Raw genomic sequence first — 26,652 nt, forward strand, 5'->3', positions numbered from 1 at the left:
AGAAATTAAACGCTTTAGAGTGCTAAAATCAAAACATAAGCAATACAATTTTTTAATTTCAGTATTTTAAGTACAGAAAGTGGAAACTATGAATACCAAATACAAATTTAAACAAAGCCACTTGTCCTCCTCTAGAATAATCAATGTGAGCTACTTATAGAAACTTACAAATTTAAAGTAAAATCAAAACAAAATAAATACTGTACATACACTTTCCCTGCCTGCAGGCAAAAGAGGATGGGAAATACTGTTATGAATTGAAAAAAACGCTCTTAAAGCTGCAGCATCCCATTTCCCAGCCAAATACTTAACACAGTAGTGCGTTTCTGTAAAAAGGAAGACACACATACACCGACCCCTACTGAGCAGACAAGCTAATATTTTCAGAGACATTAGAAGGAAAGATAGAAATCAGATTACGAGAGTAGAAAAAGGAGCGGAAAAGACAAACGGGCCAGCAAAACGTTACTACAAAACTAGTAAATATAGCCAAGAACTAGCCCCCTTTTTTTTTTTTTCAAATTCCTTTTTTTTTTTTTTTAAAAAAAGATTCACCAAAGCATTGGCAGCAATAGACGTTTCCCAGCAGAAGTGACAATACATATCAATATAATCTCTTAAAGTGATCCCTTTCATTCCCTTCCCACAGCATGAAACTCTTATGGCTTAATTTATATTAAAAGTAGAAAAAGTCTTTTTTCCCAAACAGAAATGCAGCCTATGAAGAACATGCATTTCCTTATCAGTGCTACTTATATTTCCCATCCACTGCATGATTTATCACTCATACACTCCCACAAAGAGGGTTACTAGGATGTTTTTTGTTGATTTTTTTTTTTTTGAAAAACGGATGTTGCAGCTTTTAATCTTGTTTAACCACAAATAGTAAGGCCCTTGGTTCCATTTGTATTTCTTCTGTGAAGAGTAGCTCTGTGCTCACTCAGCCCCAGAGCTACAAACAGCTTTAAATGGTTTGGAAGTATTAAGTGAAAGAAACTCTGGAAAGACACTAGATTTGGGGTCATGGTGGGGATATGAAGGGATAGGTGGGCATGTGGAGCCTACACAGGGCACTAGTTATCTTGTAGTATCAGGTCGTTCTAGCTTCAGTTCTGCTTAGTCTCCACAACTCTCAAAAAGGGGGTAGCAAGATTCACATCAGATCTGACTCCAAAATGCTGCAAAAATTTTCAACATTTACAACTTCCTGGCCTTGTGAATGAAGGTAGCTTATGCCATATAGCAAAGCCTAGGGAAAGCTGAAACTTCTAAAATGTGATCATGACGCTGTGCTCTCTTATATCTCTACTAAAGCTAACACAACTTCAACCACCAAAAAACCAAAACCCCCCAAATTCCCCATGTGATCAGAAAGCAACAATTTTAACTCTCAACATCTAACCCTTTCAAAATTGTCTTTAAGAATGGATTCATGTAGAGTATTATAGGTTGCATAGGTTATCTACCTCAGAGGTCAACAAAGGCTACCTTGTAGCCAGGGTTTATTAGCAAGTACAGTAGGAGAAGAAAAGGGAAAGTTGCTGGAAGAGTCTTTGATATAGTTTCTAGGTGGTCTTTCCATTTTCATGTTTGTTTCTCTTTTTTTTCAATTGCAGGAACGTGAGAACTTAGAGAATGGGAAAGCCCCTACAATATTTCATTTCCTATTTGTCTGTCTACAGAAAAAAAAAAAAAAAAAAAAGTAGTTTTATGTCAAATCCAAGATCTCCGACTTTTCAAAAAAGATTATGCTTGCAAACAAGTTACCACAGCAGGCTTAATCCTCTTTGTTGTCCAGTCAGTGTTCCCTAGTCCCTCCCTCTTCCACCCCAAGTGAGATAGCAAGGAAAAAAATAGGGCTTTTTCTCTCCACTACAACACCACAAGACTGAGTTCATCTACAGAAACATTGGTGGAGCAGTGTTTCATCTAGAACACAATAAAAATATCCCTACATACAAGTACACAAAACAAGTGAGGTCACCACATCCTCTTCATGAGCTACCAGGAGACTTCCCGCTGCCACTTTTTTTTTATTATTATTTTTTAAATTTTTTTTTTTTTTTTTTTTTTTAAATACTGCTCATCATGGCAATTTCTTTTAAATTACTTGTTCTGAGGTGGAACATTAGAATTCTGCTGGAAGCATGAATATTTGAAGAAAATGGGAATGAACCTCTGCCTGTTGACAGCCTGTGAAGAGACTATTACATAAATTCATGACAGCGGAGAGCCACTTTGGAAAAAAGGTAGAAAGTAGAGTAAAGGAAGAGTAAAACCACGAAAAAATAATATATATGGGTCCAGCCACATCTGTGTTCCAATAGTAAGATACAGATAAATAACTCAGATGGTCAGAAAAAAGACTTTGTATAAGCCAGTCACATGTACAAGAAAGCATAGTCCATATTTTAAAATTCCTTACTCCAGATTCTATTCTGGCATACTTCTATTTCGGGTAAGTGTTCTCAAAAATCTGCCTTTAAAGAGAGAGAGCTCATTCTTTGTTCTGCTCTGAATCTGATTGCTGTCATAAACTGGAATTTTCTATTCTTAAAAATTATACAGCCAGCAAGAAGGAAACAGTTTGGTTCAATATGCTAAAGCTAAAACAGTTTCCAAAGCCTGGCAAGCATTAATCCATTTGCTCAAGCTTAAGCACAGAGAATATTTATATAAGTATATAATTTTAACTAATATTGACAACATAGTTTATTTCTTTGACTTTGGTGAGAACATATTAGAAGACTGTTAAAATATTATTTTAACTATCTCCATCTGGAAAACATAGCACCTGAGAACAGCAAGTACTTATAGTCACTTTCAGCACCTGTAGAGTATCTCTTAGCTTATCTTATGCCTTTTAGAAGTCATTTGCTACCTCCGTTCCCAATAGTCTAAACAAGGTTGATAGCTTGCATTAAATTAAAGAAAAATAAAATGAAAAAAGACTGAAAACATGTTTTTGTGAAACCATAATTAGCAAACAAAAAAAGGTTAAAAAAAAAATCTACCCATACGCACACACAGAGAACTATAAAGTCAAGTCAACACAATGTAAAAGCAGGGCTGCAAGAAACACTCATAAGTTATAATTTTCAAGTTTCAGAGGAACGTGCCAGGAAAGCTACCTTACTTATTTGAAGTTGCGTTATGTTTTGATGTTTCTCAATTTAGAAACAGGATAACATAGTGTTAAGTAGTTTTGACCCTGCAACAATCAAAACCACCTGACATCAGAACTATTTCCATAAATTTGTAAAGGCATTCGTAATCTAGCCTAGATAAAATAACTCTGCACAGAGAATTCTGGAAAGTCAAACTGAATTTGTTTTTAAACCACAAGAGAAACCAATTCCAGTATAGAATATGGAGGAAGGAAAAACCAGTATGGAAAGTTAAATCAATTCAACGACTTGGATAGCTATGCCTGAGTATTTTTCACTCTTAGCAAACAAAAAAAACCCCAAACCCAAACAACCAACAATATTGTTGTCACTAGCATATTAAAGATTTCATTTTGGCTGGACCCTGCGAAATGCCCTTTTTCCAGAATCAAGTAAAAGTATTCCCCTTTCCGTCTTCATCCCCATCCCCCAGAAGTTAAATATTTAATTTTATATTACAGAAAAATACAAACTTTAAATCAAAATTATTTACAATAACGCAGAATTGGCATTTGCTATCAGCTCTGTATGAAGCCTGACACAAATGATCATTCTGATATCAGTAAGCTACTTAATGCTTATATACGCACCAGTTAAGACTTTAATTGGCTCTCGCCCAGCTTTGAAAGCAACGCACATTCTCCTGCCTTCCTGACTCTTCAGTAAAATGTGTTTAAAGTACAATAATATTTTAATGCTTCTTCCATGCTACATTAAGTAATATGCCAAATCTTAAGACTGCAATGTGTATCTTACGAGTTATTTCAGAGTAATTGTTCTGAAGAAACATTTATATTCACTGATGTCCCCGTTCCTCCAAAAAGATATATTAGGTTTCCCTCCTTTGTACCAACTCTTAAACAACCTGTACAAATACAATTTCAGGGAACCTTTTTACAGAAAAAAATCATCACAGACAGATCACCAGGAGGAAAAGTATGCACTCCAATTCGGAGGAAAGGGGTGCAGTTTAAAACAAGTTATCTACTGGACTGACATAAGAAGATTCTTCTGTCTTTAGCAGTCTTCTAGTCCATCCAATAAATAAATCTGTATAAAAGAGGACAGGTCAAAAGATAATCAAGCTGGCAGAGAATATGCAACTTGCAAGTCAACAGAAGCTCAGCCAATAGCTTACAAAAAGCAGGAAAAAAAAAATAAGATTCCATATGCCTTAATTTAAAAAATAATTAATAACGCATCTCACCCCTATTTAAGACTATAACCTGAATAACAAATTTAGGAGTCCAGACTAATCACAATTAATGTGGCTCTCCACTGCAAACATACATTATCAAAACAATTAAAAACTTTCACATTCTTAAATCTAAATTAATAACCTCCACAAAAATTCTTCCAAATAAATAGGTTTTTTAAATGAATTTAAAAGTTGTCAAAATCTATCAGAAATAAATTATTGATAAACCACCTTCATCATCTTCCCCTCATTAATTAAGTCAGAAACTACCAGCAACAAATGATATTCAAGCCCTGATGAGAGACTATTTCTCACAGTCCGTGTCTCTCTGAAGATTTCCCCATTCCCATATGGTTATTGCTGAGCAGGTGTGGCACAGTGAAAATGCAGCATTGGGTTGTTTTTTTTTTTTTGTTGTGGGGTTTTTTTTTTTTCTTTCTCATTTTTGTTCATCAGGCAGTGTTTTATATGGTACATGCAAGTCTGCTTCAAGCAGAGGAATAACAGCAGCTCCAGGCTCTGTTGACCTCAATACTGGTCTGTGTAGGAAAGACAGCAGTAGTAGAAGTAGCAGCTACATTAAACAAAGAAGCGTGCATGGCCATTCCGGTTCAGCTTCAAGATCTTCCCAAGGCGCTGTTTAGCAGTTGCCATTCCTTTCTTTGGACGTTTGCCTGAAAAATAAAATCAAGTACTTCAGTCAGGAATTTCAGAACAAATTTTTATCATCATAGAACAAACATGATACCCAGCTTTCAAGCTGAAGCAGGCAAAATTTTCACTTGATTCAGTTTCAAAAAAAAAAAAAAAAAATTAAAAAATGCTCTTTATTTGCCTGTTTGGGAGCAAACAAACAGAGAATCAGAATTGTAAAAAACCAGGAATTGTTTTCCCTAAACTCTGGCTAGCATTGTCATAAATAAAGTGATTATAATATTTATAAAGTCTAGGGAAGGGCAAAGGGTGTGGTAGAGGAGAACCTAAACTACGCTTCCTGAATTTTGCTCCAAACCATTCCCTTGAGTAAATTACAGAAAACAAACTAAAAACTAAAATCTAAATATTACGACCATCAGACTATTTTTTGAAGCGTCACAGCTTTCAAACCTTCGCTTTGATAAACAAATCTGATTCAGGTCAGTGTTTCACAGCACAGTTGTGGTTCTGTTCCCTGCAATACATGCATTACAGAAACACCTGCAGAGGTGCAACGGTAACTAGCAAAGTTTCATCTGGCCACACACCCAGTTAGATCTCTCTTAATTCCACCTCCACACATTCTGTGCCAAAATTTGAGTGTCCACAGCATGCCAATTTTATATTTTTCCTCAAAGCCTAAGTCTGTCCTTTCTTAAGTTTCTGCGTCTAACAGCTCTTTTTGATGTTTACAAGCTTTTTTTCCTAGTCTTTTTTTTTTTTTTTTCAGTCTGGCAAGAGGACAACAGAGAAGAACATTACCTTTTGTCGCCTGGTTGCTGATAGGAGGTGGGTTTGATGCTGGCCTCTTTGTTGGATGAAGTGGTACAGACAAGGATGTTTCACCAAACGGCCTGTCAGGGCTAAAGCTGCCATCGCACAGCCGACAATCTCCTTGAATTAGGCTGGAGTCTCGTGTGTATTTGCCATGCTGAAAACTCAAGCCATTGTTGTGGACGATACTTCTGTTTTCCTGAACCTTATGATTGGCTTCTGATGCACCCTCTTTCTTGATATATTTTTGAGTTTTACTTGTATCCTAGTATGGAAATGAGAAGAAAAACAGTGGAAGTTGATACCTTCTGGCTACAAGTTCACTCCAGTTTTTCTAATTATACTACTGTATCCTTGAAAAAGATATTTCAGTTTCACCAGTGTCAGACCATTTCATAATTCCATCACTTCTTTCAGTATAGATACCTCTTAAAACCAAGGTACAATATCTTATTGTATATCAAGATATAGTATCTCTATGCAAGCTTTTCCATATGCACTTAAGGGCAATGCTACAGATTAATTACACATACTAGTGTACTCAATTTCTCTGTGTTTTGGTTTTAGTTTGCAGTGATCAAAACAAATGCAACTGCTCTTGATTAAACTGGCTACTATAGCAAGCCATACCATAACCATTGACTACATAAACAGGCAATTTGTTTTCAATAGTCAGCTGATGAGAGAACAAATGCTAAACTGGGAATTACAAACTGTAAGGAGTATCATGTAGCTAGATATTCTTACCAAAAAAATGCCAAAAAACAGACAGTTAAAATACAGCTATTAAATAGCACTGTTGTTTTGAAACTTTTATTGTTCTATTGATCTATTTAATCATTTAATTGTTCTAATACTTCGAATATAGACAAGTTTAGAAATACTAAAAAGTTCAGAGTGAAAGACACACAAACTTTTATGTATATATTCCTTGCTGGACTCCACCTGGACATCAGAAATCAAAAATATTCCTACCTGCTGGCTGTTGAAAGGTTGTATCAGTTTGGCAGTACCAATTTCCTAAGCAAGTATCTTTACTATAAATACTATCAACAGGTTCCACTTGTTCTGATGCTCTGGTTGGGAATAACAATGAATAAACAATACAGTGCTTTCCTAGTTAGACTGAATGGAAATTCACTTTTTTTATTAAGTATTTTTTGTTTTTCAAGATACTGCCTTGAGCATCTTAATACCAGCCACTATGACAGAATACAGTTTGAAAGCAAAAAAAAAAAAAAAAAAATTAAAACAACAACAATGAAAAAAAAATGACAAAAGTATAACACTCAGTTACCAGCATCAGAAGTATCCATTACCAGATACGCAGTGTGGAAAGGCCTGTCCACCATGCTTTCTGTACTTAAAATTTCATGTTCTCTTTTCCCTATAAAACTTTTTGCGTTCAAAATGTTTAAAGTCTTGTTTTACCTGAGGGGTAATCCTCGAAGCTTCATTCAGGTGTCTAGCCCATGCTGAAGTCCCCAAGTCTCTTTCCTCTTCTTTCACAGACCTACCTAAAGAGAAGTTCGACAAGCTTAAAATTTAAAATCTTAAACTAGGAATACAAAGTTAATTATACATTTGAATAACTTTAAAATTAGAACAAGAAAGGAAAATCCAATGGAAAATATTTCCTATATACAAAATAAAAGTTGTCAGAGCTGCTCAATTCTACACTCTGAACTGGGAAAACAATCTCACGGTATTCTGACCTAATCAGAATCCATATACCACAGTAAGGTCAAATACAATAATTCAAATTTGAAAGTACTGATGTTGAAGACAGCTTGTTTACTTTGTTACACTACAGTTTTCTACCATGGCTCTGTATCATGAGGAGTTCATACAAAGATGGATGTTGTCTTTAATTTTCAGGTATTATTGATTGTATCTTTTCTAAGCACTGATCCGCCATTTAGGTACAATGTATGGAAAATCTATGCTGATCGGCCTACAGAGGAAGCATCCACATTGAAAACACATTTACAATACAGTTAACTTGTAAAATTAAGGGTATTCCAAGACACCAATTCAATTCGAATTTGGAGAGACCGAAATGTTTTGCAAAACCTTTTAGCTAATAAGCACAGTTTTATCTTCTTCATCCATGGAGTCTGATACATGTACTGGGTCTTTCCAGAATGGAATTTTTCCCCATCAGTCCCTATGGTGCTATATTTTAGATTTGTGGCTAAAACACTGTTGGTAACACACCAAAGTTTTGGCTGTTGCTGGAACAGTGCTTGCACGGTGTCACAGCTTTCTCTCTTCCCACTCTGCCCCCTGCAGCTAGTAGGCTAGGGGTAGGCAAGAGACTGGGAGGGGAGACAGCCAAGACCTGTATTGGTCAAAGTGATTTTCCATGCCATAACATCATGCTTGGCAATAAAAACTGGAGTGGAGGAAGAGGCTGGAGGTAAAGGCAGTCATTGCTGAGAGCCTGGCTGGGCATCAGTCTGCTTGCAGAAGGTGGTGAGTGATTGCCTTTGCACCGCTTGTTTTTTTACCTCTTTCCTTTACTTACTAAACTATCTTTATGTCAACCCATGAATCTTCTCACAAGTGGCTGTGTGGGTGCTCACCTGCTGGCCTAAGTCAACCCACCACAATTTAGAACCCTGAATATTATGTTTTTCATAAAGTTACAAAGCTGGAAAGGCACTGTGTGTGTCTGTGTGGTTTGCTGGTTAGCATTTGCTGTCGTTGGGTTTACTTGTTTACTTGGTTGGTGGGTTTTAAGGACATACAGCTTCAATTACCAGAACACAGTCCATGACATCAGATCAGGCTTTCTTGTTACCCATGTCAACAAAAATCAACATACTATCAGATCTTTGAATTAGCACCCTATTTGTTGGTGGGGTTCTATTTATTCCACATAAGCAAAGCTATAATCTTTTTCCATTTCCTTCTCAAGCAAAGAATTTTCAAACATAATGACTCTCTCTGTTCCAAGAAGTTATTTTGATTCCTTTGAGGGGATTAGTGTTAGTGTTCTGCTGTTTGTCATTCCCAAATTGCATTTAACAGATGTCTGTTTTATGCAGACATCAAAATGCCACTGACAAAAAAATTACCTCTGAGTTCTCCTCAAGATTAGAATCTCCTTTAATGCACTGCATTCATAGCAGAATTTCAGGAGTAAAGACAAATATGCCTTCCAAAGACACATGAAAAATCACCAAACAGATTCCTATGGATATCTAAGTAACACACATGCCATAAAAGTTGCAACCATGAAGGTTCTGTCAATCTTTTCTGAAGATTACATTTTCAGTAAGGAGACTAAACTTTCAATCTAGCCATAATTTTGCTATTCTTGTAAGGATGCCTCAAAACCTTTAGATGGCAATATTTAGAAGATGTTTTCTGATGACCTCAAGCTAAGCTTGTCCCAGTTTTCAGAAGTAACATTTACTTTTTGCAGAAAAACAAAACAAAACCAAAGAACACACCTTTTTAAATGTCGGTCTGATTTACTTAAAAACTTGACTACAAATCTAAAAATCTAAGTGCTTATTCTGAGCAGTTTGTCCAAGAGCAGAGAGCAGCAGCATCATTAGTTCAGATACCTACCACATTCTACTGTTCTGTGGCTCTGAGATGGCTGTCTGTCTTTATGCCGACTCCTGGGGTAGCTTCTGTGTTCCTGAAGAGAGGTTCTTTGATCTGTGCAGTCTGTGCTTTGAGTATGACCTGGTAAACATGTAGTATAGTGCAATCCTGCCATAGAAAGCATGCCCTGAATAGCTTCTTCTTCTGTACTTGTCGAGGTAGGACATTCCCTAGAAAAATAAAGGAGCACTGAGCAGTTCAAAACAGAATCCTGCATTTCTCTGAAGGAATGATTTTTACATTGGTATAAAAGCAGAACCATGAAGGTCTAAAAAGTTTATAAACGAATGCCCACAATGTGCTTACTTTTTACTGGGAGTTTCATTTCTGGATGGCTTCTGGGTATTTTGACAAAGGTCTCTTGTGACCTTAGATTCCTCTTTGAAATTTGATGTTACTTCCTGTTTCTCTTCATCACCTGAGCTTTCCGACTCCTCTGTGGAGGAATCCTTCTGCTGAAACAGAAGGTAACAGTATGCAGAATCATCACCATGCCTCCTAAATAGAGACACTGCCTTAATTTATGCTAAGTCAAAAAATTCAAAAGCTTCCAAGTTCAACTTTTTACATATATAGTATTCAGAATGCAGTTAATTTGAATATTGCAACTGAGATGCTATACATCCAAATTTTGTAACACTGATGAGCACATGCTCTAGCAATACAGAAAGTATCTCAGTAATCCCTTTTCTTACAGAAAACACTACACACATTAAACCATGCACATATCATTATATTCTCTTTAAAGAGAGCATTGATTATTTTAATATTCAAAGTAGAGGGAAAAATACGGAAGTATGGTTCCAAGCAGCAGCCAGAATTGATGACTTTTACATATAATGGGACACAACCTGCCCTGAGTAACTGTTTCTGGTCCCTTCTCTCACAAAAGATAACTTGCAGCAGCAGCATCGCTCTTATGAGTGACGGCAGCTCTCAGGTAAATCCAGAACACGTCAGGAATAGAGACACAGCAGCTGTTGCCTCTCTTACAGTGGCACAGTCTCATTTCATGAATGAAAGGGCTTTTCATCTCGTGCTGAGATTACAGCTTGTATGGGCAGGAGCTTCTCAAAGGTGGAGCAACCACACGTGACTCAATATGCCTTTACATCAAAAGCAAGGGCTACAATAGATATGTTCCATCTTGGTAATTCAGAATATTTTCAGCAAGTACAGAGAACACCACCATTTTTTTTCAAGCCAAGGAATATACATGATGTTGAGTTGAAAATGGAAGATCAGAACATGGAGGAATCATAACCTTTCAAGACTGACAACACTATCCCTATCACCAAAAATGGAACTGGAACAAGTGAAGTGCACTGTATCACCAAGGGAGGTTTTCATACAGTAACTTCATTCACAAGAGCAGCTTGTTAATCTTTGACACTTGGAAACTGACACAAATGGGTAATTAAATTGTAACTATGACTCAATGTTAGTAATAAAGCTATTATCTTGTTTTGTTAAGATCTTCGATGCAATATATAAACATAAAAAGGATTTACGGAAGCTACTGAGATAGTTCCTTCTGTACTATTCTGCTTCTTAATTTCTAATAGTATCTAATATAATAATTTTGCTGCGTGTTTAAATTTGCCTCTGTAATAACATATCCAAAATTAACTAAGACAGTAAATGGCATTAATATAAAACGTTTAACTCAATGACAAAGTCATCCAAAACTGGCTACATTCTCCTGTGAAAAAGAAATGTATCACTTCTGAATAACTATTGATTTTGTCTTAAAAAAAGAAAGCTGCTCAGCCAAAGTTGCTGACAATGCAGTTTTGGAAACCAGAAGACGCCACATCATGAAGATACCTATCACTTATTCCAACATCTGGATAAGGTAACAATGAAAGACAATGAATATTAAAAATAGATCTTGACCCCCATGGAAAAAGCAAGAATTTGAGGACTTATTGTAAAGTCTTATAATAGGCTGATGATCGAAAGAAAGACCAAAGCATTAGCATTCCAGAAACACAAAACAAAAATTTGAGGTAACTACTCCACCCTACTAGCATTTTACTGCTATCCAATTAAAATTGAAATCAGAAAGTCAGAGTACAATTTCACAAGGGGAAAAAAAAAAATCATAAAAACATTTGTATATAAATATACACATTTCCAAATACTAAAAATTTTATTAAAAGACACTTGTGCAAATATATATACGTGTACGTGTGCGTGTGCATTTATATTTCGTTCAGTTGTAAGGAAATCACTACGATCTAGATTCTCAAACGGAGGATTCCCATTTATTTAAAATAGTCTAAAACACCTCAGGAGGATTTAGTCACATCAGCTTATGAAAAAAACTGAAGGGCTATAAGATTGTTTCCATTTAACCATGCTCTAAAATGAAACTGTGGCAGACATTAGTAATTCTAATGATGAAATTTATACTTGTTATGGAAGAAACGAACAAAGTAATTAGAATTTAACTTTTCTTAGACTTCGCATGTTCAAGAGCAGGGCTCATCCTTTGACAGCCCTACTTTAGTGACAAAGATCATAAAATTTGGCTCAAGGTAACAAATCTTGTCATTTTTCTCAATACTAGAATAAATGAAAAATGAAGCAGAAGAGTAAGTTTGAGATACTAACTTGAAAAAAATTTAAATACTTTGTTATTGCTCTTTTAACACAAACTTTGGCCAGATAAATTAGAATTGAGCAAGCAAAATTATATTTAATTGCTTTGTTAACTTTTGTGCCTTCTTCTAGCTGTACCTGTGTAGTGCAATCAGGCTCAGATTCTTCTGAATCAGAAATATCAGAGTACTCTGAAGATCCATTCCTGAGTTCTGATTTCACACTTTCAAAGAACTCTGAGGAGAGAAAAATTAAAATGTAAGACACAACATTTATTACATATAATATTTAACAATTCTTTTGGAAATAAATAACAAGAAACACATATTTAGTTTTTAACAGTATGTAAACAAAAGCACATCCACACACTGATCTGGTCCACAAGTCAAGTTTGCTTAAAATTCTGGTGAGTTGCCTACTGTTGACCAATAGACTCCTCAAGTGGCTCACTGGATGCAGCCAGAAGAAGAGAAATCAAGTGCCGCAGCAGCATATATTTTTTTCTTTCCCATAGAGCACATACTCCACAGATGGCACCTCACTCAATTTCTGCTTTTGTATATAGGCTAGAGTCAGAGAAGTGGCTCTCAAAAAAAGTTAATTAGAAGTAATCTTTAATATTACTTTGTCTTAGACTCTTTGAACCTGGAATTTCCTCGTTTAAAAGCAGTTATACAGGCATACTAAACATAGAAGTCAGAGGATATTAAGTAATTTAAAGTAGAAAAATCATTGCATTACTTACAATTTACTTTTAGATCACAATTTATTGGCATATTCTGCCTGTTTTGTGCTTCTACAGAGCTGCCAATCAGAGTTAAAATGCACAGTCATTAGAGAAGAACAAAATGTTACTGTGATGATACACAATATACTTGCACTGGTTTTCATCACAGAAAGACCCGAGAAGAGGAGGAGAGGAAATACCAACTGTAGACATGCTTTTTGCTAGTAGTAAGATAAAGTACTTATCAGAGAATGAGGTGTCAAAATAGACATTAAAAACACCGGCATATGACAATCAAATCAGCTACCTAGTCCACATGGTTTACTGAAAAGACTCAAGCATGAGGTAGCGAAGCAGCTCTAAGAAGCACATAGTCTTAAAAGACAGCACATGTCCCAAACAAACACGAGTAGGAAACACATTGGCAAGTGTTCGGAATCCAAGGTTCAAGGTCAGTGGGCTGTATACTTGTGTCAAGGCTGCTGGCAGAAATCTTGATTAAGTACAAATTTGGGAAAGACTGCAATATGCAGTTTAACTAGCAAAAGTTTTTTGAAGGAAAGCCAAATAGAATCAAAAATTTATGAACGCTTGTCAAGAAGGTAGTAGATAAAGATAGCAACATAACTTTTTCAAGTACATACAGTTTCATATAAAACTATTGTGAAAGAAAAACAATATTTTAACTTTACTTGTCTTCAATCCAGAGCTAATTTCTGATCTATGCTGGTTTGCTTTCAGCATAGTTTTATATGAAGCTACATAAACAGAAGTCTTCATAACTCACTAATTATGCAAGCATAAAAGATGTACCTCTAACCCTAAATACACTGCAATTCTAGCAGGATTTTGTTCCTATTGTAGACTGTAGCAAAGCTCATAAACAGGCGTGAAATATATTTCAAGGGATATTATTAATTTCTAAACACTGCATAAGTGGAAACTATTTTTAGAGTCAGAAGAAAGCTATAAATGAGACAGGTTAACAGAAAGTGAATAAAATTAACAGCTACGACCAAAATCTAAAGACTAATTAAATTTAAGATAGTATTAGAAAGAACTGTGAGGAATATTCAAACACAGTAAATGAGCAACAACACTGTATGTGAAGTTAAGCTAAATAAAGTAATGCTCAATATGTGACAATAAAATGAATATTCTGAATCACTGTAGCTCAAAAAACCCCAAAGGATTTCTGATGGTAACTCAAGCCTTCGGCTCACTTCAAAAAGGCAAACAAGATTCTAGGATAAGCAATGGCACGCATGATACAGAAAATAATACCGTTATATAGCTCAAATGATTTTTCCTTTGGACTACTGCCTTTTTCAAAGAAAAAAAATCTGCTCCAAACTTAGAGACAATTTAAAAGAATGGGCAGGAACAATTAAGGATATCTAAATATGCTCACATGTGGCACTTTAGATTTTAGGCAAAAATTAATGTGTAAATAATGGACCACAATTTAAAAATAAACAAACTTCATGAAGGCTCCTCAGGAACTTTTCTTCTTCCTGTCTTAAGGAACTGGAAAACCCTAATTATTAAAATGACAAAGCTATTAAGACAAAATGTGAGTCTTCCTACAAGGTGACAATTGATTCAGCAAGACAGAAAAGAAACTGGACATGTACATAATGAGCTATATACAGATAATACTAAGATTTATAAAAGCAATGCTAAATACAGTCTTCTCTCATACCTTAGAAGCCCTCTTGTCTTCTCATAGAGATTAACTAATGATACCCTACTAAGAGGAACAAATTATTTGTTACCTGCCTACTATCTGGTAATACGATCTAGAACAAATGGCTAAAGCCACATAACACTACTGAGACATTCCTGATTTATTTGGGGATAAGCAAAAGCATATATGACATAACGCACTGTATGGGCCTCAGGTCTGATCCAGTGTGGCTATACCAATATTCCTATATGCAGCCAAGCCATTGTCCATTTTTACCGCTTGTTTATGTTGCAAGCCCCATGCAAAGCAGTCGAAGAATACCTCCCCAGTCTTCCTTCTGCCTTATGTTCAAAAAGCCAGGGAAGTTGCATCCTTTATACTCCTCTTTATTAAAAAAAACCAAAAAAAAAACAAAAAAACCCTCCCAATTGTCCCCACCCCCCTGCTTTCTACATTCCCCTGCAAAAGATTTCACATTTCTCTTTCACATACAGGTTTCAGATAACATTAATTGATCTTCACAATGACACATCCTGTATTATTAGGACCCCTCATCTCTTCACCCATGAATGTGATTTGTAACTGAGTTTTGAAAAAATTCAGTCTAAATATATAAGTTCAGTTTCGCTTTTTTTTTTTTTTTTGGTTTGTTGTTTTTGTGAATTACCTTGGTAATTACTATTGCTACTTTAAAATGAACCAGTCTACCCTCAGACAAAGTTATGGCTCTGCATGCTGCCAGAGACTAGGAGGAATACTCCAGGAATCAGGTGAATGAAAGTAGTCGTTATCTGTAAGATCAGGCTAAGCTACCATGAATTCAAAAAAATATCTTAAATCACCTTCCTCTCCTCCACACAAAGTATCTTGCTCTGTTAAGCACAGCTCTTGATCTTTGTCCCCCTGATAACACTGACTCACCGTTTAGAACCAGGATCTTGGCATGACAGACAAAGCTATATAGAGCTTGACCCGTTTAAACGGATCTCTCTGTGGACATTGCTTCTTGGCCTAAATCCCGGAAAGTACAACGGAAGGCAGCAGCTGTTACAGAAACAGGGAGTTCCTTTTATGGAATTCCCTCCAGAAGAACATGTCTCTCTCTCCCTGTAGGCCTTCAGTTAAGGCAAAATAATCAAATGCAGGTGATCTTTAACAGGGAACTTTGAAGACTCTCACTATTCAATTAATTTTGAAAGCGGAAAATACCATATATGCCTAAGCTGTCATGCAACAAGCAGTTTGCTTTGTTGGTCTGTGAGTACCCAAGAGGAACCTCTTTCCTGTGCAAATTTTTTAACACTGTCCACTGTGACCTTTTGAAGCACAGTCAACAAGGATTACGAATTGCTTTACCAATGAAAATAATTAAATATTTTATCCAGGTTGACAATGGACCCAAATGTTGTTACGGATTGTTGTGCAGGAAACTAAGGGAACTGTAAGTCTCTAGAGGATTCTTGTTGTAAGTGTTGACCTCAGTTTCCTAATACATACTCTCTGAGCCCTTGTAAGCGCTACTGTGAAAGGATGTGACTTTCATAATTAAACAGAGAGCTGAACAGCTATGTCAAGGACCAATCTGTCACTGCATACAGACAGTGCTATTAAAAATAGGCACTGGAAACAGGCATTCAATATTGATACTTTACTAATACGCTGTGCGATCAGCACTGCCAAACACTTGGCAGGAAGGCTTGAGGCTACAGAAAGACCAAAAAAGATTAACTCCTAGTGAAAAATGGTTTAAAGTACTCATAAGTGAAGTTAAAGTGTTTTACGGACAACCTAAATTCTTACCCATCCTTACAGGTTACTGCTAAGGTTGAAAGTATATGATTTTGTTCATGCTGCACTACGTTTGATCACTTGTATGGAATAAATCTATTCCTTAGCAAAACATACAAAATTGTATGATCAAGTACGTAATAACCAAATGGATCAGAAAAGTGAAATATAAGATAGGTTGAAAATTAGCTGCATGTTATAATCTTTTATTCTCCACAGTGAATGATGTGATGAACTTTTCACACTGAAATAGATTTTGGTCAAGAAAAATCAGTATTTTTACATTATGACACAGACCAAAAGGAATAAAGACTCCTCTAGAACACTAATTAAACCTCCACTCTGAAAAACGCTCCACATAGTATTCAAGATGATACTAACATAAAAAGGTGAGTTTTACTTTTCAACTCTATCCTCTTCACTTCTTCAGTAGACAGGTAATATTTAACAAATATTTTGTTGTAACTTCCAATATTACTTCTCTGATCTATTAGTTTATCCTCTTTATACTTTGGTAAAATTTCAGTCAGACTTCACAAGTTAAGACTCTCTTCAAGACCATCAAAATGTTCCATTGATAGGACTTAGAGACAAGCTTACTGTTCAGTGGTTTCTGGGTATCTGCATTCCCTTCTCCTTCAAATCCTGAGGGCTGGTCTTCTACCTTAACAGTCGTCTTTTTCGACCTTGTCCTGTCATCTTCATCTTCACTATCTGCTGTGTAAAGACTTCTATCTGTAAATGGGCGTCTCTCATCTCTGTGTCACAAGAAAAAAAAAAATCGTGTTATTCTTACAAACTTTAAGCAATTGTTTTCCTTTCCTTACTTACAACATACTCTCAAGATACAACACTAACATTTCTTACGCCCATCTCTTCATTTCCAATTGCACGTACTCCCGTTATTCCCTGTACAACTGTCATTTCTATAAACATGTGAAGTTTTACACCAGAATATCTGTAATGAGAATCACTCTGATAGACGGATGCAAAACAACCGTTTCTACTTTGAAGCATTCCCTTCAGTACAAACCCAACTGAGCAACTGAATGAAACGCTGTAACAGAGGAACATTGCAAGAACCTCCTCCTCTTTGCTTCGTAACCGTGGCTCCACTAGGGGACAGCAGACACAACAGACAACACATTCCTTCCATATTCCTAACTCGCATCTTACTGGTAGAAGGGAACTTGGAGCTCCACAAACAGAAAAGAAATGTTATTAATAATTAGCATGCTCCGACCATATTGACTAGAAACAAGTGATCCACAATCAACCCTCTGTACCTAATTATTCTTCCATTTGACAGCAGAAGGCGAAGATCATTGTCTTTTGTTCGCCATTCAGGTACTGTAGAAGATGGCTGAAAGGGCTTGTTAAATCTCCCGTTCAGTTTCCAGCTTGCAGTATCCTGAAGAAGTAAAAGCAATGTTCCTTATCATTTATTTCTATAAATTAAATTGTTTTTTCTGCACTCCACAAAAGCTTAAACTCAGCACCAGGATGGTTACCTTCCTGGCAACCAACTGAAGAAAGCTCAGACAAAACACGTTTGGATGTAAAAAAACAGCAGACTGCATCTTCTCCTTCCTTGGATCATCTATACTCTCCTAAAGCATCTGAAACAACTACAACTTCACTGAAATAGTCCCTTTATGTTTCCTTTGGAGAATTACCACTGCATTCAAAACAAAGAAATACCGATAGAGACAGGCGAGCCAAAAGCTGGGCTTTGAACTGATAGGGCAACTCCTGGATTTGGTACCTAGTCCCTGGAATTGGTATCCCAGAATTGATTTATAGGACAATAAAACATCAATAATGGAAAGTAACCTGCCATAAGTAGAACTTTCTTAGCTCAAAGCAATTTACATTTGACATATACTCTGAAGCAATCAGTGATACACTTATGTACCAAACCAGGAACATGTAAAATAATTTTTACAAGTCAATACTGACAGTGAACAATATATTTCTACATTACATGACAATGATTAATATTCCTAAACATTTGTTTATAACAATGAACTGCACAGGTTAACTTATTTGTGGTAAATTTTAAGTTCAGATTCCTGTCTTTAGGGGCTAAATGAATGTCTCTTGTTCATGCCCTAGGAAAATCAATGTAAAGTCTCAAATCAGTATTTCTCCACTATGACAGTTCATCCTGTTCCAACTAAATTTGCCAGCATTTCTTATTCTTAAAAAGCTACTTATTTCCATTCTCTCACTCCGCCTCTCATTTCTGTTGCTGTTTTTTGATATAAGGTCATCAAACCTGGAAAAAAAAATTTTTCAAGAGACTACATTTCACTCATTCACTCCATGATACCTTTGTAATACAACCACAAAGTCCACAGTCCCACAATGGAGACCAAAGACAGCCTTAGGCTTACTGGCAAGGAGGCACAGTCTTATGGAAAATAGGAACATGATCAAAACCCAAAACTAATCAAGTTGCAGTAACTGAACTGTAAGAAACAGCTATCTAGAAACACATAGCAAAGCAGGCTGGCTTAGAGGCTCACCAAATCAAGGCTTTGCAAGCTCCCTTTTCTTCAGAGAACTGATTCAACGTGGCACTTGATAACTACAGCAGTCCTAATTCAAAAACTATACTTGAAGCGAGTAGTGGATTCAGAGTACCTTTCTGAATCAAAAGGTTGAAGGAACATCCACAAAAAAAAAAAAATATTGAGAGAAATTCCTATCGGGAAAATGCAAAAGAAAAACTGTAAACAAATCTCTCCATGTCTCATATGACAAAGAGTCGTAGCCTGTATTCTTAGGCATGCTAAAAGCTTCTCCCTTTCAACAGAGAATTAGAAATCTACTCATTTCGTTTTTCTTAATACTTGCCTCCTCCCACGGTGACATCTCCAGCCTTTTCAGTACTTCCCTGGTGTGGAGTTCCAGGATGTCCAGATTAGAAGGAGTTTTGGTAGCATGGTCTCGCAGTTTCCTTACCCTTCGTCTAGAGTGGTGAGGGGAAGTTGTTTCATGCGAAGAACGTGAAGTTGCGCACACACCAAGAATTCCCTGAGTTTTAACTAGTTTGCTGTTTTCCTCCTTTAATTGAAAACACGTATTTCAGAATAGTCTCAGAATAAATATGCAGAATAAATCCACATATTTAAATACTGCTTCTTACTCATCTAATTAAGTGTGAATCATACAAATGAAATTGTTAGACCTTTCAGAGAAGTACTACATATTTCCTACAGATTTGATGTACAAAGCTTAGGTCTGCTGCATTTCTTTCGCATTTGGGGCTTTTATACTCTCCCATAATAGTAGTGCTTAATACCAAAAATTACCACCAAAACATCAGGTTTTATTCATAAAGGCAGCAATTAGTGTAAGTAGTTATAAGTGAGAACATTTTAGAAATACCGACGCACAAATACTTTCACCATTAAAAATATTTAAAAAAAAAAAAACGTAAAACACCATCACTATTTATTTTCTTTATCTGAAATAGCCATAGCTTAGTATTCCCAGCAGTTTTTGTCTTGATCTTCTATCATTAAATGAATGTTAAATAAATCAAAAGGTGAATATGGTCAATCAGAAGCGTAACTACTATGGAATTCCTTCATTCAAAGGTTTTTTTCTGCAGGCTTATGTAGGGTTGCCTCTGTTCTTACCTCTACAGAACGAACCACTTTTGAGAGCTCTTTTATGAGATGCCCAGGCCTAATGTTGTCCGGAATTTCAAAGGCATGTTCTGTTACAAGCTGTATGTAAAGGAGGAAGAAAAGGCAATTTATTTTTTCAGATAAAAGCAGAGTAACACAAAACAACCAGATACACAGTGAAACAGTTTAAAAACAAAAAAACAGATTCATTTCTGTAACAATGATTGCCAACTATCAGGACAGATACACACACACACTCTGAAGGTTCCAGTCCAAGCTTTAGAAGGCAGCAGATATCCCTCCATGTCTCTAAGAATCCAAAGAAGGGGTAATACAAAGCCATACTGACAAGCACTTAATTATTTTTTTCCCCTCAGCAATCAACTTCTTTCTTTCCCCTTTAGCATGGTCAGTACAGATCCACACTTCAGAAACACATTAGAGTCATGACATTCAAAACAGCTAAAGACTAAGGGAATTTCACTACAGCAAAAATTTAATCTAAAAAGCAAATCAAGAATAATAATCAGTAACCAACATGCAGATTCTTAGACACACATTTCACTTTTTAAAATTACCTTCTTAGCTTATTTAAAATCTAGTAGATTCCAGAAAGTGAGTAGCAAAAAGAAAAATCATTCCCTATAAAAAAATTTAGGAAGTGCTAACAGTTTATGCTCCCTTTAATCCTCTGAAACAGTACCAGAGGCAGATTTCCAATGCACCACCAATCTGAGTAAGTCCAAATGCTCAACAGTTAGATCTAGTAAAAATTATGTTTGATATTTTGTATGTACAGTTTAAATGTGCTTCAAAACACTTCTAGTTAGGATTAAACAGACAAAACAGCACTCAGATATAGACCAGAATCACTGACATGAATTCTGGTATCCCCTTAATTGACTATTTAAATGGAAAAATATCCCACAAACACTTTCAGCTACCCACATTTCAAAAATGAGATTCAGCAGCAAAATTATTGCTCGAAGCAATTTGATACTGCATGTGCATTTCATTGAACCTGACTCCTCCCCCCAAAAACCCAATATGGATGTATACCCATGGTATAATCATTCATTTCAGTGCCATTAATTCTACAGGAAAGATTAAATCAGCTGCTATTATTTACCATTGTTCATTCTTTGAATGCATCACCTTTACACATTCACACTTGGGAACACGGCACTTCTGTCACTAAACTGTGCAGTTTTTCCAGCGAGTTACTGGTCATTTTAGGACCATTCAGTCCTTTCTACTTAAGGACTCTACTTCACTCTCCCAAAAGCCTTACTGTCCATGAAGACTTCAAGAGGAAGTGACCAATGCAATCCTCCAAAACATTGACTTCAAAGTTCCTTTGGTTTAAAAATACTGAAAAGCCTTCCTAATGCAAACGTAATTTATATCAGAAGCACATTATTTTGCAAGTATGATTTATAGTAACTCTTTGAGCAAAGTAAGTTCCACTGGCAAGCTCACTTGTCATAAAAGGTTTCTCAATTAAGCTGTGGCAGAGTAATTATTAATAAAATAAAAAGGAAAAAAAAAAATCTATCCAAGCAACTTAAATATGTGAACAAATTTAAAAAAAAAAAAAAGATTTATAACCTAACAGTCTGACAGAAGGATCAGCAGGAAATACAAATACCTACAGACGCCATGTCTGAAAAATTATCATCATTATTATCCTTATTAAATAACTTGTTTTAAGTTGTCTCTGCATATTGCCTCTCAGAAAAGGAACAAGCAGCTTTTGGGACTGAGGAATTCTCTTGTACTAGGGAGAACAGCAGCAACAAAATGGCCCAAGTATGTCAGATGTAAACTGCAGGTAAAGAAAATAATTTTAAAAAGCTACGACTCATTCAAGAGCTTCAAGAGATGGTTTTGTAGATGTTAGAAACATACAGAGGAAAAAGAAACTTGTCTTAAATGAAGATACAGATTAAAAAAGTCCTTGTAGTCAAATGAATCCACCCATCTTTGGAAACTGGCATCACAATGAAGTATATCAACACTTAAAAACACACACACAAAAAAAAGATAAAATAAAAATAATAAACCCCACATCTCTCCCTCTTTACAAAAAAAAAACAAACCCTGATGTTTTTTTTCTTTCACAACATCTATTGATATTTTTTTAAAAAAAACACAGAACAGTTGCCCAAAATAATCTTACTGGTACATGAATTGAACATCTGAAAAATTGAATCAGAGACCTGTTGCTTATGCAAGCTGGAAGGAAGCCAGAGCTAAAGTCCAAGAGCTCAGACGACTGGATAACTTATCATCTTTATTGCGTATATCGACCAACCTGATGATCTGCACCAAAGTAATCAGAGGATCTACATACTGGTAAAAGCTTTGCACAAACTGAATTCAAATCAAGACAGGAAAACTAAAATAATTTTAGTACCACTCAATCTCTGTTTTCAGCGTCTTGTAATTTTTGGCAGTTTTTAAATACTGCAGAAATGAAGATACTGCTGCCCTGCTGAAAACGAGTTTGAAATTCTCCAGCAAATAGTTTCAATCAATTCACATGTGTCTTGAAAAGACATACTTCATGATAACGAATGTGAAACCTCATGAGTAGGCTTCTCATTTGTCATTTCTTTTTCAGAATCTGTCTCAAATCTCTAGCATGAGCAGATCCTATAGCAACGTACGAAGCTCCTCCAGTCTTCAGCAACATACAACTACAATCCTATCACGCACACGGCCTGCTGCAAAGAAAAGATCAGCTCACTTATGAAACAGTAGCTAGGAAAGACAAACGCAAGGTACAAAACATGGGAGCTGGTGCACAGCAGACAACATTGTGACTAGATCACAGATGCTGTGCAGTTTCCTCATAATTGAAGTGTCTGTTCAGCCAATGGTTTGGGAATACGCACGAGTCTCATTAATAAGCATTCAGAATGCAGCACGTGCAATTAATTTTTTCCCACAGAAAAGTAGGTACATCACATTCTAGATGAAGTATTAATCAAAGTACTTAATAAGCTACTAGACAGTACATAAAAGCTACAATACTATATATGACATCAATCTAGAAAAGAGGAATTTCAATCCAATTTCAAATTGGAACAAGGATTTATACAGGCTATGTTTGGTCCCACTTATCAGCAGCCTGATGACTCGACTGGCTTATTATCCATGCCATGGATGCAGAGATAGCTTGGATTCACACATAGTTTAACAGCCCACGCACAGCATCCTGTGAATACTGTTACACTGCTTACTAGCTAGCTTTGGTCCAGAAGGGCATAGACAAAGAGACACTGGAGAACCAACTCAGAGGTGATACAGAGGGCCAGTAAAGGTTCACTTGGAATCATTCGACACGGGCTGGACCTCAGCTGATTCCACAGAGAGTAACCACCTCTGCATTTGCACCTTGTGTTCGGTTCCACAAAGTTCATTATGTTGGATGCAGCAATGTGCAAATATCGTATCTGTTGCATAGTAAGTTCTCTTACAAGGAAAACTTACGGGCAGAAAGACCAAACAGATCTCCACGAGCCAGTTCAAGCCAGCATGGCCAGCAATGAACTAGAATTAATAAGTTCTGTCAGAACCAAATTGCCTGTCAGTGAACAACACTTCCCAGAAGCACAGGTTCCAAGAGGGCTTATTAGCTCAGGCACATGAAAACACACATGGAGTTTGGCCAGATCCAGTGCTGTGCCAAAACAAATCAGCTTTCCTGGAGAGCAGAGCACCAGCAAAGCCAGCATAGACAACACATTAATGATTTTACAAGAGTCAGTTAATGTTCAGCAGGAACAGTATTCAACCGAAGTCAATATCCTCATCTGAACCTAAACTGACTCTTCAGCAATACAGGTGTACCTAAAATGTGCTCTCCAAAGCACTGACATGAATAGAAAATGCTAAATATCAGGGCATTCCATCCCTCCATTGCCTCAGACTAGAATGAATCAACTATATAAACAGATTTGTTACAAAAAAGCCTCATCTTATCAGCTTATCCTCTAGCATTCTTATCCCATCTTGAGGTGAAGTGGGATTCTACTTCTGCCAGCTACAATACAAGAGCTTATTAATTGGTCTAAAAACACTTTATTACCACCATGGAATATAAAATTGTCATGATGATTCTTCCCCATATCAGCAGCACACGCTCTCCATAGAGTCTTTCAGTACTCATTAATGGATAAAAATAATTTTAAACTTTAAAAGGGCACAGACCTTCACTTCTAAATCAAAGCGGAGCTCAACAAAATAGCAAACAAAATCACTTATACTTACCTCTTTTTTCATCCATAATTTTAAAGCAGTAAGTAAAGCCTTCACTCCTTGCACCAAATAGCTTGGAGGCTGGAAACCATCTTCCCTAAGTTCTAAAAAGGATACAGATACCAATTTAGAAACACACTAACAGTGAAAACAATAGAACGATACCTACCCTTCAGCCAATAAAGCTGCCATTATGCAACAGCACAAAAAAGGCAAAATTGTGCAAGAAAATGAAACATGACATCCTGTATTTGTGTGCATACTTTAAGAAAAAAAATAACCCAACCCTCAAGTGATTCTACATAAAATCTTGGGTTTTGACTTACTCTTGCGTGAATTAGCTATGGTTTACAACATACTAAAGGTCAATTAGAACAAAACGGATCTAAAATACAGAACAAGAGAAATCATATTTCAAGAAAGAAATCACTTTTATTTCATTCAGAAATATTTTAGTCAAAGAGGACCAGAAGGATGTGGGATATATCTCTAAAATAGAATTCCTATTGCTTATTCCCATACATACGGCAAATGGTTCACACTAGCACACTTCCACTCCCCATACATTTTCTGTCACCCTTCCAAATATCACAGTTCTCCTTCACACTGTTTACTTCATTTTTCCTCTCAAAATCAAAGGGGTAGGGGTGTGGAAATCACTCTGCTACAGAAGCTGTTCTTCCTAAAAAGCTGGTGATTGCAATTCCTTTTCAATTTTCTCTTTTCCTTCATGGGGAAAAAAAAGAAGGGAAAAGACAAATCCTTCATATAAAGAGTAAAAAGTAGATTGCAACCTCTCCCCATTTCCTCACAAATATTTCCACTTGTCAATAGCAAATGGACCAACACTAGAATTACTCGGCTCATTTTAGTCCCTTAAAAGAATACACTAATAAAACACTATTCTTATGGATAATGTTTCAGTCTGCTGGCAGGAAGAGGGAAGTTCTGTTAGTAAACAGCTGCTCTTCCCTCAAAGATGCCTCCTACTTGTTAAAGAGTATGAGAAGGAGTGGCGGGCCTTTGAGTTGCAGCAGTAGTCTTCCTGCCCACTAGCTGACTCAGTTGATAAAATGTTGAGAATAAAACGCAGCACCAGAGCCTGCATTTGTTTAGCTGCTATAGAAAAGGCTGCATGATATAAGAGTAATTAATGAGTATCGGACACATGAACAAGTTACCTATTCTGAAGCCCCAAGAACTATGAAGAAAAATAGTTTAGGTGAATGCCATTCCACTTACAATATCATAAAATATATCTTGCCCATGAAAAGACAAAATCAAAATGTTTTTGACCCTGTTATCATCTTATAAAGAGAACTAGAAAGATACATTGTGTTGATTTTGCTCACTGATCTGAATTTCACATGAAGTAGCACTAACAACCATGGACTCAACATTTTACAAGTTGGTCACCGCCACTACCTTTCACAACTGAACTGGTATCATCTCTTATTTACAAAACAAAGGATTCTGACTGGTAAACATCTAATCCACATGAGTCTTGATGCCAAAGCTCAACATAATCTTCTCTCTAGCCATGGAAACATCAATTTTGATTTATGATGGGTGTCTGCTAAGCCATAGATTAAAAATAACATGAAAATAAGCTTCATAATCCTCCTCTAAGGCACAAGTCACAGAGGCTCCTAGCCAATGTACTCATGGAGTCATGAGATAAAAAGAGGAGGAGGAAGACAGGGGGAGCGAACATGAGACACGACTCAGCTAGCTGACTTAGAAACGTATATCCCGCCGATTTTTCAGCAGGAATACAGCTCCTGTGTCTTCTGACGAGTTTGTAAATTTTAAATACACAGGTGTGGGACCAACCAAAGCAAGCTTTCAAGAAAACACTCTTTCATTGGAAGGAAAAACTTTCTGCAAGTTTGTTCTATTTGGTGAGATTTCTGAAATGCTTCAGGTTCATCCAGAAACGCTCATGTAGGAAACAAGGGTTGTTCAATGCCTTCATTTGCTGAAAGAATAGGTAATTTTCAATAACCATGACTGTTTTCATATTAGAAAAAATTTACATGAGATTCTGATCACTTCCAAAGCAAAAGTTGAATTCAGCAGCCCCCTCTGAAGATTGATTTCTCTCATTTGGAACATGACGTTTATTATTAAGACTAAATAGAGCAGGCAGAGGGCAAGATATTTGAGGAAGGTGAAGTCAGACAGGCACTCTCTCAAGCTCAATTATAAATGAGTACAGATATAGAAATTACAGAACTAGATCAGAAAGTTTGGAAAGGACTGGCAACTGTCACAAACAAAAGGCTGTTGAGATGTCTATTGCTAAGCACTGATATAAATGATTTAACACAGCTCATAGGAACTGAGGCATCTTTCCTAAAAAAACCCTCAAAGACACCTTTCCCTTCGCAAGAGCAGAAGACAAGAAGTAGTTGGACTGAAAAGGTCAAAGAAAATTGTACAAGTGCAAGAAAACCCTTATCCTGCAGCCCATATCCTGGGCTGCATCCAAA

At 36.4% G+C, this 26,652-nt stretch overlaps 1 protein-coding gene across 3 annotated transcripts in view; it reads right to left on the reverse strand.

The window, feature by feature from the left end:
• Positions 1 to 1,682: 1,682 nt before the first annotated feature.
• The window catches only part of KDM7A (lysine demethylase 7A), a 72,705-nt gene continuing 47,735 nt past the window's right edge, over positions 1,683 to 26,652 (reverse strand). The window contains exons 10-20 of one of the 3 annotated variants that reach the window (XM_086611180.1): positions 24,173 to 24,264; positions 19,907 to 19,996; positions 19,119 to 19,328; positions 17,546 to 17,670; positions 16,860 to 17,017; positions 12,196 to 12,293; positions 9,760 to 9,905; positions 9,411 to 9,623; positions 7,267 to 7,348; positions 5,824 to 6,100; positions 1,683 to 5,039 (exon numbers count right to left, since the gene is read on the reverse strand). In XM_086611180.1, the coding sequence (XP_086467306.1) occupies positions 4,945 to 5,039; positions 5,824 to 6,100; positions 7,267 to 7,348; positions 9,411 to 9,623; positions 9,760 to 9,905; positions 12,196 to 12,293; positions 16,860 to 17,017; positions 17,546 to 17,670; positions 19,119 to 19,328; positions 19,907 to 19,996; positions 24,173 to 24,264 (1,586 nt within the window). In that variant the 3' untranslated portion in view covers positions 1,683 to 4,944. Of the gene's footprint in view, positions 5,040 to 5,823; positions 6,101 to 7,266; positions 7,353 to 9,410; positions 9,624 to 9,759; positions 9,909 to 12,195; positions 12,294 to 16,859; positions 17,018 to 17,545; positions 17,671 to 19,118; positions 19,329 to 19,906; positions 19,997 to 24,172; positions 24,265 to 26,652 lie in introns of all 3 variants that reach the window. The other 2 variants (XM_086611181.1, XM_086611179.1) reach the window with 2 other exon arrangements.

This window comes from Tauraco erythrolophus, chromosome 4, assembly GCF_009769465.1.
Source record: "Tauraco erythrolophus isolate bTauEry1 chromosome 4, bTauEry1.pri, whole genome shotgun sequence".
NCBI lineage: Eukaryota > Metazoa > Chordata > Aves > Musophagiformes > Musophagidae > Tauraco > Tauraco erythrolophus.